General features: G+C 48.6%; 1 protein-coding gene across 1 annotated transcript in view; it reads left to right on the forward strand.

Moving 5' to 3' along the window:
* The first annotated feature begins 457 nt into the window (after positions 1-457).
* LOC138251216 (tachylectin-2-like) overlaps positions 458-12,892 on the forward strand; it is a 52,007-nt gene continuing 39,572 nt past the window's right edge. Inside the window, exon 1 of the mRNA XM_069205632.1 lies at positions 458-576. Within this exon, the coding sequence (XP_069061733.1) occupies positions 564-576 (13 nt within the window). The 5' untranslated portion in view covers positions 458-563. The remainder of the gene's footprint in view (positions 577-12,892) is intronic.

Raw genomic sequence — 12,892 nt, forward strand, 5'->3', positions numbered from 1 at the left:
CGGAGTCTTCCTTCCATTTCAGCCAATACCGTGTAGTAATGTCCGTCTTGCAATCTTTCTCTTGTTGAAGTTTGTTATTTGTTATTTTATCCCCAAATCTAAAAGAAACCACCTGGTGTCACGCGCTGCCTTCTCTGAATGACAGCATAATTTGTAGAGCCGAAATCAGCCGATGAGGGCTTCTGGCAGAGGAACCCATTGGGTGGGGTCTGCTCTCTAAACCTCGCTTCCCACGTGTTTTTAACTTTTAATGCACGGATTGTAGTAAAGAACGTCGGATGCTAAGGGTATTTAATGTTAAGAGGGGTGCATACCCTTAAAAGCAGCGATCTGTCCTAGAGTGACAGGAGATGAGCCGGTGCAATGCGGGTGCGTGAGTCCCGGATCAGGCGCTCTCAAGCACGTGAGCGCGCGGGTAGAGGCCGCGGAACGCCCGAGGCTGTTTAGCGCTATGTAAATGTTCGCGTCAGAGGTAGGATAAATTCAGGCGCCAGTCCTGCCTCGGTACCATTCGCTCGTCTCTCTTGCCAGCGGTGAAGAGTCGAGAGCATCCTCCGGCCGCCATGCCTCAAGCAGGTAGGGTTCCGCGCTTCCGTCCTGGCTCCGACAGGCCTATAGGGCAACCAGACCCGTGCTTTGGCTGTTTGTGGGTCGATTGGGCCAGTATTTACTGGCTATTTACCTGATATTAAAACAAACATTGCCAGCAGCACATCAAGGAGGAAAAATGCATGAGACTGCTATGTGCGTAAACATTTTGAGAAATGTGGACAGCTGGCAGGGGGCAGAGTTCTTACTGCTTTGGGCAAAGTAAAGTGATGCAAATGGACGCAAACCGCTGCAGAGTCTTAAAATTGTTTAATCTTCAGCGCAAACAATTTGTGACGGAGAATTGCCTAAGAAATGCAAATTAATGCGCCGGGGGGGAGGGGCGTCCATGGGTAGTCCATGGGAATTCTTATGCTACCAACTATAGGGCAACATTTACTAGTTTTTGCCACATGCCCTGTCCCTTCTGCCGGTGCACAAATTGGTGCCGAGTGCCAACAGTGCAAGGGTGTCTGCTTTATTGGCACAATTGTTTTTGTGCAGGAAGGGATACCTTCCTACGCAAAAACAATCATTGGAGATGATTGACTCTTACTCTCTGTGCTGCAGAATGCAGCACACATAGAAAGAGGAAAATAGAAGGAGAAATACAGTTATTACGCCCCCGGGGAGGCACACAGCTTTGATGCATTCCCATGTTTACACATTCTTGTAAATCTGGGAATGTGTCAAAACCCATGAGTGTTGCATAGGAAAACCCACCGCAACGCCCACAGAACTTCAGGAGAATTTGGAAAGGTTTGAAATTTTGGTACCATATAACTTACTTCTACATGTTCATTCACAACATGTATGTAGACCGAGGGCAAATAAGCAGGACGTAAGAATCGTAAGGAAAATATGCCCAGTTCTCAACCTCCTAACTCTGTGCTCGGTTAATCAAGGTAATTTATAAATTACACATTTCTAGGGTTGCAAAACTCACCGGAAGTCTACTTTCTATGTGAATTGTAAAAGATTAAGTTATAATGTATGAGTGTGCAAATTATACATGTTAATGGACTATTAATTATACATGTAAATTATTTAAAAAATCATACATCACTTTCATGCAGGGGCGTAGTCAACCCCTGCACTAGCAGATACAGTGGGGTCGTGTTTTTGATGGGCCTCTTCTGTCCGCAACTCGGCACACAAAGGCTCATAATTATCGTGAAATGTTTGGAAGGTGAGTGAGTGAATGGATGGATGTGTGAGTGAAATGGTGGATCATGGGTAGGTGAAGGTAAGGATGGATGCATGAATTGATGAGTGAAAGGATGGATTGATGAGTGAAAGGGTAAATAGATGGATCGATGAGTGGATGGATGGACTAAGTGAAAAGGTAGATGGATGCATAAGTGGATAGATGTATGAGTGAAAGGATGGATGTACGGGTAGATGAGTGAAAGAATAGATGGATGAGTGGAGGGGAGGGTAGCTGGATGGCTGGATGAAAGGGTGGATAGGTGAGTGGACGGGGAATTGAATGGCCAAATAAGTGAAAGGGTGGATGGATGGATTGATGGATGAGTGAGTGAAAGGATGGATCGATGAGTGAAAGGGTAAATGGAAAGATGGATGAGTGGATGGATGGGTCGAAGGGTGAACTGATGAGTTAAAGAATGGATTGCTGAGTGAAAGGGTGGACTGATAGATGAGTGAAAGGGAGGATGGAAAGATGTACGAAGTGAAAGGATAGATGGGTGAGTGAATTGGTGGATGGATGACCAAAAGGGTGGATGCACAGATGGCTTAAAGGATGGATGGATGCATGAATGGATGGAAGGATGGAGGACTGAGTGAAAAGATGGATAAGTTTGAAAATAGATCTATAGCTTCTTATATGGAAGGGTGGATGGATAACCAGAATGGTGACAGCCTGAATGTTGGATGAAAGATTGAATGGATGACAGATTGTAAAGGTGAAATTGTGGATATCAGCTTGTTTATGGAAGGATGGAAAGATGAATGAATAGATGATTGGATGGAAAAAACAAGCAAGTTCTTCTGGGGAGGGTTGTGATAATTCGCTTCACTTGCTTTGTGCCATAAGAGCTTTGGTTGAAAGTGGTGGGTATTTTCATTTTCTGTCTACTTCCTTGCTCTTATGTTTAACTTAAATGGACTCATTATGGGCCTGATTTACTAAACTAGTGACTCTCCTGTGTGTAGCCCAGCCTGCTGCGAGTAACTCTCCTGTGTGTAGCCCAGCCTGCTGTGAGTAACTCTCCTGTGTGCAGCCCAGCCTGCTGTGAGTAACTCTCCTGTGTGCAGCCCAGCCTGCTGTGAGTAACTCTCCCGTGTGCAGCCCAGCCTGCTGTGAGTGACTCTACGGTGTGCAGCCCAGCCTGCTGTGAGTGACTCTATGTGCAGCCCAGCCTGCTGTGAGTGACTCTCCTGTGTGCAGCCCAGCCTGCTGTGAGTAACTCTCCTGTGTGTAGCCCAGCCTGCTGTGAGTAACCGTCCTGTGTGTAGCTCAGCCTGCTGTGAGTGACTCTCCTGTGTGCAGCCCAGCCTGCTGTGAGTAACTCTCCTGTGTGTAGCCCAGCCTGCTGTGAGCAACCCTCCTGTGTGTAGCCCAGCCTGCTGTGAGTAACTCTCCTGTGTGCAGCCCAGCCTGCTGTGAGTGACTCTACGGTGTGCAGACCAGCCTGCTGTGAGTAACTCTACAGTGTGTAGCCCAGCCTGCTGTGAGTAACCCTCCTGTGTGTAGCCCAGCCTGCTGTGAGTAACTCTCCTGTGTGCAGCCCAGCCTGCTGTGAGTGACTCTACGGTGTGCAGACCAGCCTGCTGTGAGTAACTCTACAGTGTGCAGCCCAGCCTGCTGTGAGTGACTCTCCTGTGTGCAGCCCAACCTGCTGTGAGTGACTCTATGTGCAGCCCAGCCTGCTGTGAGTGACTCTCCTGTGTGCAGCCCAGCCTGCTGTGAGTAACTCTCCTGTGTGCAGCCCAGCCTGCTGTGAGTAACTCTCCCGTGTGCAGCCCAGCCTGCTGTGAGTGACTCTACGGTGTGCAGCCCAGCCTGCTGTGAGTGACTCTATGTGCAGCCCAGCCTGCTGTGAGTGACTCTCCTGTGTGCAGCCCAGCCTGCTGTGAGTAACTCTCCTGTGTGTAGCCCAGCCTGCTGTGAGTAACCGTCCTGTGTGTAGCTCAGCCTGCTGTGAGTGACTCTCCTGTGTGCAGCCCAGCCTGCTGTGAGTAACTCTCCTGTGTGTAGCCCAGCCTGCTGTGAGCAACCCTCCTGTGTGTAGCCCAGCCTGCTGTGAGTGACTCTACGGTGTGCAGACCAGCCTGCTGTGAGTAACTCTACAGTGTGTAGCCCAGCCTGCTGTGAGTAACCCTCCTGTGTGTAGCCCAGCCTGCTGTGAGTAACTCTCCTGTGTGCAGCCCAGCCTGCTGTGAGTGACTCTACGGTGTGCAGACCAGCCTGCTGTGAGTAACTCTACAGTGTGCAGCCCAGCCTGCTGTGAGTGACTCTCCTGTGTGCAGCCCAACCTGCTGTGAGTGACTCTATGTGCAGCCCAGCCTGCTGTGAGTGACTCTCCTGTGTGCAGCCCAGCCTGCTGTGAGTAACTCTCCTGTGTGCAGCCCAGACTGCTGTGAGTAACTCTCCTGTGTGCAGCCCAGCCTGCTGTGAGTAACTCTACGGTGTGCAGCCCAGCCTGCTGTGAGTAACTCTCCTGTGTGCAGCCCAGCCTGCTGTGAGTAACTCTCCTGTGTGTAGCCCAGCCTGCTGTGAGCAACCCTCCTGTGTGTAGCCCAGCCTGCTGTGAGTAACTCTCCTGTGTGCAGCCCAGCCTGCTGTGAGTGACTCTACGGTGTGCAGACCAGCCTGCTGTGAGTAACTCTACAGTGTGTAGCCCAGCCTGCTGTGAGTAACCCTCCTGTGTGTAGCCCAGCCTGCTGTGAGTAACTCTCCTGTGTGCAGCCCAGCCTGCTGTGAGTGACTCTACGGTGTGCAGACCAGCCTGCTGTGAGTAACTCTACAGTGTGCAGCCCAGCCTGCTGTGAGTGACTCTCCTGTGTGCAGCCCAACCTGCTGTGAGTGACTCTATGTGCAGCCCAGCCTGCTGTGAGTGACTCTCCTGTGTGCAGCCCAGCCTGCTGTGAGTAACTCTCCTGTGTGCAGCCCAGCCTGCTGTGAGTAACTCTCCCGTGTGCAGCCCAGCCTGCTGTGAGTGACTCTACGGTGTGCAGCCCAGCCTGCTGTGAGTGACTCTATGTGCAGCCCAGCCTGCTGTGAGTGACTCTCCTGTGTGCAGCCCAGCCTGCTGTGAGTAACTCTCCTGTGTGTAGCCCAGCCTGCTGTGAGTAACCGTCCTGTGTGTAGCTCAGCCTGCTGTGAGTGACTCTCCTGTGTGCAGCCCAGCCTGCTGTGAGTAACTCTCCTGTGTGTAGCCCAGCCTGCTGTGAGCAACCCTCCTGTGTGTAGCCCAGCCTGCTGTGAGTGACTCTACGGTGTGCAGACCAGCCTGCTGTGAGTAACTCTACAGTGTGTAGCCCAGCCTGCTGTGAGTAACCCTCCTGTGTGTAGCCCAGCCTGCTGTGAGTAACTCTCCTGTGTGCAGCCCAGCCTGCTGTGAGTGACTCTACGGTGTGCAGACCAGCCTGCTGTGAGTAACTCTACAGTGTGCAGCCCAGCCTGCTGTGAGTGACTCTCCTGTGTGCAGCCCAACCTGCTGTGAGTGACTCTATGTGCAGCCCAGCCTGCTGTGAGTGACTCTCCTGTGTGCAGCCCAGCCTGCTGTGAGTAACTCTCCTGTGTGCAGCCCAGCCTGCTGTGAGTAACTCTCCTGTGTGCAGCCCAGCCTGCTGTGAGTAACTCTACGGTGTGCAGCCCAGCCTGCTGTGAGTAACTCTCCTGTGTGCAGCCCAGCCTGCTGTGAGTGACTCTCCTGTGTGCAGCCCAGCCTGCTGTGGGTAACTCTCCTGTGTGCAGCCCAGCCTGCTGTGAGTAACTCTCCTGTGTGCAGCCCAGCCTGCTGTGAGTAACTCTACGGTGTGCAGCCCAGCCTGCTGTGAGTAACCGTCCTGTGTGTAGCTCAGCCTGCTGTGAGTGACTCTCCTGTGTGCAGCCCAGCCTGCTGTGGGTAACTCTCCTGTGTGTAGCCCAGCCTGCTGTGAGTAACCCTCCTGTGTGTAGCCCAGCCTGCTGTGAGTAACTCTCCTGTGTGCAGCCCAGCCTGCTGTGAGTGACTCTACAGTGTGCAGACAAGCCTGCTGTGAGTAACTCTACAGTGTGTAGCCCAGCCTGCTGTGAGTAACCCTCCTGTGTGTAGCCCAGCCTGCTGTGAGTAACTCTCCTGTGTGCAGCCCAGCCTGCTGTGAGTGACTCTATGGTGTGCAGACCAGCCTGCTGTGAGTAACTCTACAGTGTGCAGCCCAGCCTGCTGTGAGTGACTCTCCTGTGTGCAGCCCAACCTACTGTGAGTGACTCTATGTGCAGACCAGCCTGCTGTGAGTGACTCTCCTGTATGCAGCCCAACCTGCTGTGAGTGACTCTATGTGCAGCCCAGCCTACTGTGAGTAACTCTACAATGTGCAGCCCAGCCTACTGTGAGTAACTCTACAGTGTGCAGCCCAGCCTGCTGTGAGTAACCCTCCTGTGTGCAGCCTAGCCTGCTGTGAGTAATTCTACAGTGTGCAGCCCAGCCTGCTTTGAGTAACCCTCCTGTGTGTAGCCCAGCCTACTGTGAGTAACTCTCCTGTGTGCAGCCCAGCCTGCTGTGAGTGACTCTCCTGTGTGAAAATCTGCCTGCTGTGAGTGACTCTCCTGTGTGCTCCCCAGCCTGCTGTGAGTGACTCTATGGTGTGCAGCCCACCCTGCTGTGAGTAACTCTCCTGTGTGCAGCCCAGCCTGCTGTGGGTAACTCTAACGTGTGCAGCTCAGCCTGCTGTGAGTGACTCTGTGTGCAGCCAAGCCTGCTGTGAGTAACTCTCCTGTGTGCAGCCCAGCCTGCTGTGAGTAACTCTCCTGTGTGCAGCCCAGCCTGCTGTGAGTAACTCTACAATGTGCAGCCCAGCCTACTGTGAGTAACTCTACAGTGTGCAGCCCAGCCTGCTGTGAGTAACCCTCCTGTGTGTAGCCCAGCCTACTGTGAGTAACTCTCCTGTGTGCAGCCCAGCCTGCTGTGAGTGACTCTCCTGTGTGAAAATCTGCCTGCTGTGAGTGACTCTCCTGTGTGCTCCCCAGCCTGCTGTGAGTGACTCTATGGTGTGCAGCCCACCCTGCTGTGATTAACTCTCCTGTGTGCAGCCCAGCCTGCTGTGGGTAACTCTAACGTGTGCAGCTCAGCCTGCTGTGAGTGACTCTGTGTGCAGCCAAGCCTGCTGTGAGTAACTCTCCTGTGTGCAGCCCAGCCTGCTGTGAGTAACTCTCCTGTGTGCAGCCCAGCCTGCTGTGAGTAACTCTCCTGTGTGCAGCCCAGCCTGCTGTGAGTAACCCTCCTGTGTGCGAGTGACTCTTCTGTGTGCTGACAAGCCTGCTGTGAGTAACTCTTCTGTGTGCAGCCCAGCCTGCTGTGAGTGACTCTCCTGTGTGCAGCCCAGCCGGCTGTGAGTTACTCTCACGTGTGCAGCTCAGCCTGCTGTGAGTAACTCTATGTGCAGCCCAGCCTCCTGTGAGTAACTCTCCTGTGTGCAGCCTAGCCTGCTGTGAGTAACTCTCCTGGGTGCACCCCAGCCTGCTGTGGGTAACTCTGTGTGCAGTCCAGCCTTCTGTGAGTAACTCTCCTGGGTGCAGCTCAGCCTGCTGTGGGTAACTCTAACGTGTGCAGCTCAGCCTGCTGTGAGTAACTCTATGTGCAGCCTAGCCTGCTGTGAGTAACTCTCCTGTGTGCAGCCCAGCTTGCTGTGAGTGACTCTCCTGTGTGCAAATCTGCCTGCTGTGAGTGACTCTCCTGTGTGCAGCCCAACCTACTGAATTAGAAATGCTTGGTTAGTTTAATTAATTTATGTATCCCAAAATTAAAAAGGCTATACTTTAATTTGAAATATGAGTGTTTTCAGAACTCATTAGCTGAGGTTTGGAGAGAAATGTTTGAATTTCGAAATTATGTCACTTGTTACTATTATTGTAACTGTGGAGCCCGGGGTTTTGCAGCTATGGTGGTTATGCATCACCCTTGCATAGACATTGCAAATTGACAAAGCCTTTTTTACATTACTACTGGCAGCCCTGGATGATGCATTGAGGTGATCACTGCTGCTCTTCTTGCATATGGTGGCCACTAATGTAAACGTGTCATATGTGGCCACCATTATAGGACTAATAATATCAGAAGGTCGGGATGACTTTCATTCAACATAAGTAGCTCTTATTACAGTAAAGGTTGGAGACCCCTAATCTAGACCGTGCGCTAATGGTATCACAAAAAGATACCACCCGTGTCTCGATCGAAAATCTAATTCCTTAAACATTGTGCAAGCCATGCCACTTGCTAACTCAGAAATTCTCAATGCTACACCAATAGCACTACACTGTCAACTAAATCCCCCGTTTCACAACTAGCTCGATGTCCTCCGTCACATATAGTGAAAGTAAATTAAAGTGCGCACATACGTGTTTTACCATCACCCATGTGTGAAGCCAACTATCCCGACTCCACTTATCTATCAAAGATATCATCATGCATTCATGCTGGATGCGAGACTAGCGGTGCATCGACCATTTCCAGTGCACACTGCTGTTCCCAATGAGTACCATCTTGAAATGGTGCAGAATTGTGAATTCACATACTGAAACCAACATGTACCACCTAAATTCTTCTCACCTACAGAAGTGAGATTATTTCTACATTTATGTAACAGTCATATCCACCGGGCTTTTAAATATCTGACTGTGTTCACTCACACACACTGAAATCAAGACTGTTTCCAAAGGTATCAAAATATACTATTTGGTGTAAACCAATGTGTAATCTGGTGATATTAAATTTTTAGATATAACATAATCAGACACTGTCTTATTTATAAATAACAATATATTTCTAATCAATTGTTAAGCCCTTTTGGCTGTATTGTGTCCAGAGTCCTTATTCCAAAAAATCTCACTTTGTAGGAGATTTTTAGTCATGTCCAAACCATTTTTTTCTGGTATATTTTCTACATTTTACAAATGCAATTGTGAAACATTATGGCTTTGTTCAACAAAATGGGTAGCCACCATTGATTTCTTTTGTTCTCTATAAATCTTACCTTTAACAGTGTACCAACCAGGGCAGAAAGTGTGGGTCCTGGAGCCTGTGGAACCAAGACCACTCCAAGACAAATGGAGTGGACCACACATCATAGTGGAGAAGAAGGGTGAGGTCACTTTCTTAGTTGACCTTGGCACTCCTAGAAGTCCTCTAAGAGTATTTCATGTAAACCGCCTAAAGCCCTACTATGACAGGGCTGCCTTAAACCTGCTCATGGCCACTGATGAGGGACAGGAGGAAGAGAGTGACCCTCTCCCTGACCTCTTTTCTAAGTCTGCAACTGATAGTTCAGTTGAGGGGGTAGTCTTAGCAGATTGCCTTGCTCAGTCTCAAAGAGAAGACTGCGGAAATCTCCTAGGGCAGCTCTCAGAACTGTTTTCCCTTGCACCTGGACAGACCACATAGTGTGAACACACCATTGATACAGGAGACAGCCTGCCTGTCAAGAGTAAAATCTACAGGCAACATGATCATGTAAGGGATTGCATCAAAGCAGAGGTGTAGAAGATGTTAGACCTAGGAGTGATTGAGAACTCTAACATCCCCAGGGCTAGACTAGTGGTGCTGGTACCAAAACCTCTGGGAAAATGGGAAAATGAAGATGAGGTTCTGTGTAGATTATAGAGGGCTCAACACAGTCACTATAACTGATGCTCACCCTATACCCAGGACCGATGAGCTAATAGATGCACTGGCATATGCCAAGTATCTAAGCAGCTTTGACTTGACTGCAGGGTATTGGCAGATCAAATTGTCACATGACGCAAAACCTAAAACTGCATTCTCAACCATTGGAGGGCATTATCAATTTACACTTATGCCCATTGGTTTGAAAAATGCACCTCCCACTTTTCAGAGGTTGGTGAATACAGTCCTCAATGTTATGGAAGCCTTCAGTGAGCATATCTAGATGATATAGCTGTCTTTAGCTCCTCCTGGGATGACCAACTGGTCCACCTAGGGAACGTGCAAAAGGCAGGAATTACTATCAAGGCTTCAAAGTGCCAGATAGGGCAGGGGAAAGTGGATTATTTGGGACCTCTGGTGGGAGGGGAACAGATTCAACCACTACAGGGGAAAATCCAAACTATTTTAGATTGCACTCCCTCTGCCACACAAACCTATGTCAGAGCCTTTCAAGGTCTCACTGGGTATTACAGGAGGTTTATTAAGAACTATGGCTCCATGTTGCCCTTCTTAATGACCTCACCGCAAATAAGATGCCTAAAAAGGTATTATAAACAGCCACCTGTCAAAAAGCTTTTGAGAAAATTCAACAGGCCGTGTGCTCTGCACCAGTTCCAAAAAGCCCAAACTACACCAAGAAGTTCATAGTTCAGACTTATGCTTCAGAGTTAGGGGTGGGGACAGTTCTTTCAAAGCTTAATATAGAGGGCCAGGATCAACCAGTAGCTTTTATCAGCAGAAGGTTGACCCCCAGAGAAAAGCGTTGGTGAGCCATAAAGAGGGAGGACTTTGCTGTGGTCTGGGCCTTGAAGAAGTTGAGACCATACCTCTTTGGTACTCACTTCATTGTTCAGACAGACCACATTCCTCTCTTATGGCATAAGGAGATGTAAGGAGAAAACCCTAAATTGTTGAGCTGGTCCATTTCCCAACAGGGTACGGACTTTACAGTGGAACATAGACCTAGGAGTAACCGCTCCAATGCAGATGGACTCTCCGGATATTTTCACTTAGACAATGAAGACTCATCTTGGCAAGGTTAGCCTTATTGTCCCTCGTTTGGAGGGGGGAGATTGTGTAGGAAATTACCTTCTTTCTTGACATGGTTATCCACATGTTCTGCCTGATGTCAGTGTGCTTGACTGTGTCAACTGGGATCCTGCTAATCAGGACCCCAGTAGCTATGCTCTCTCCTTTTAAAATTGGTTGTTGGTTAATGTAAACACAGTATTTCACCCACAATTGGCATACTGGTGCCCCCTTATAAGTCCCTAGTATATGGTACACAGGTACCCAGGTCATTGGGGTTCCAGGGGATCCCTTTGTACTGCAGCATATATTTTGCCACCCATAGGGAGCCCATGCAGAGGCTTCTGCAGGACTGCCATTGGAGCCTGCGTGAAAAGGTGCAAGCACCGTTTCACTGCCATTTACACTACACCAGGTCACTTATAAGTCAACCATAAAGTAGGCCCTCCAGCACCGAGGGCAGGGTGCAAAGTACCTGTGTGTGAAGGCACCACTGCACTAGCTCAGGGTCCCCACGACCTCCAGGACCATTTTCCCAGACTTTGTGAGTGCAGGGACACCATTTTACACTCGAACTGGACATAGGTCACTACCTATATATATTTAAAACTATTAGAGTTATGCATAGGTTATTTGCACCATCACATCAGACCCTCACAGACAAGGTGTGTTTAAGCATGCTATTTACTCTCTTTACTAGCTCATGTGAATTACGCCTAAAGGGGTGATGGAATAAAGTGCACTTCCACTTTGGTAAGTTCCTCGCCTATATTTTTGAAGTTAAAGACGGCCTTCGATCTGTGTTAAAGATACATACTCCACCCATCGCTAGTAAGCAAAACAAATCTTTCATGACTACGTCAGCCATGTCTTGGCACTTCGGCTACATCCATGATATTTACTGCTACCAATTTAAATTTGTATTTATTTATTGGCTTGAGCATACCAGTCTGATCGAGATACTTTATTGGGAATGCTTTACCTGCTTTAATGAGCGGAGTCTTTGGCACTTTCGCTGTGGTTAAAAGTTGCATAAATTCACATACTTTGCACTACAGCATACAGTAACATATATTTTGGCACTAATTGCCACCATTAATCTCCTTTCAATATGTGCATACTTGCAGAAATCTTTGCATGTGCTGAACTAATCATGTTATATGCTGCTCTGACTAGCTGATTCATTTGGTGTATCTCGATCTCCTGCTCTTGGCACTGTAACTTTAAGGTGCCCATCTTGTCCCAAAATGTAGTTGTGCTTCACCACAAAACAGAGCAGTAGGCTTACTTTCTGTGCGATGATGGTTTTGCTGAGTACATTTCAGGGTCAGTTTTTGTCACAGGCTCACGTCTGCTACTTTGCACAATTATGTTGCATATTTCACAGCTTAATCAGTGGCAGAAATGCCATTCAAGTGGATTCCCTCATTCAGATGTGCCAGCATGTGCTGTGCAGCTACCAAAGGAAGCCGTGTCTTGATTTCAGCTACCATCACCCATAGCTGCCTCATTCATATTGTTTCACTTATGAGTATTTGTAATCACTGGAAAACACTTCAAAGAAATTAATGTTAGGACTGAAGCATCTGTTTTTGGAAGTCTGGAAAGTGTGCAATCTTGCTTCACCTTAAATTTAGAATCCTCAAGTACTCCTTCTAGTGCTGCACAGATAGTGAAGTACTTCTGTTTCGTGACTCCTGTAGACTGTGCTGCTCTGTCTGAATAGCAAAGGGTCTGTCATTCATTTCATCATTTATTAACATGAGTTTTGGAATTGGCTGTTGAAATTCAAGGAAGGCTTGAGTTCTCCATGGCGGATTGTATTTAAATTCAGTGTCCAAATGTATGTGGCTTGCAACCAAATGTCACCGAGCGAACATGTAAGGATCAAGAATTAGATATTCATTGCTTTAGTTGCTGAATTAAAACATAGCTGAGAGCAAAATTATATTCTTGCTCCCTGCATTGGGTCTTTCTTTAAGGATTGATGTCTCGACTATGTCTGTACTATAGTAAGAACTTTTTTTACTGGACAACAAATTTCTGTTCTACAACAAGGGATGACTTTAGTTTAGTTTATTGGATTTATAAAGCCTGTGGCTATCCAGAGGCCTCCCAGCTCTAAAGCGGAAGCAGAGCAGACTGCAGGAGTGAAGAATTAAGCTTTGAACAACAAGGTTTTCAGATTCCTACGGAAGGAGAGTTTATGATTGTTTTGACGAAGCTCCAAGGGGAGGAAATTCCAGAGCATGGCTGCATTGTAGGTCATGGTTCTGCCACCCCGCCTCGCTCTCTTAACCGAGGGGATCTTCATTAGGTAGGCCGTCGAGAATCTGAGGGACCTATGAGGGATATAGTGGGAGGCAATAGGCCTAAGGAGGACAGGG

The sequence above is a fragment of the Pleurodeles waltl genome, chromosome 1_2 (genome assembly GCF_031143425.1).
Source record: "Pleurodeles waltl isolate 20211129_DDA chromosome 1_2, aPleWal1.hap1.20221129, whole genome shotgun sequence".
Lineage (NCBI taxonomy): Eukaryota > Metazoa > Chordata > Amphibia > Caudata > Salamandridae > Pleurodeles > Pleurodeles waltl.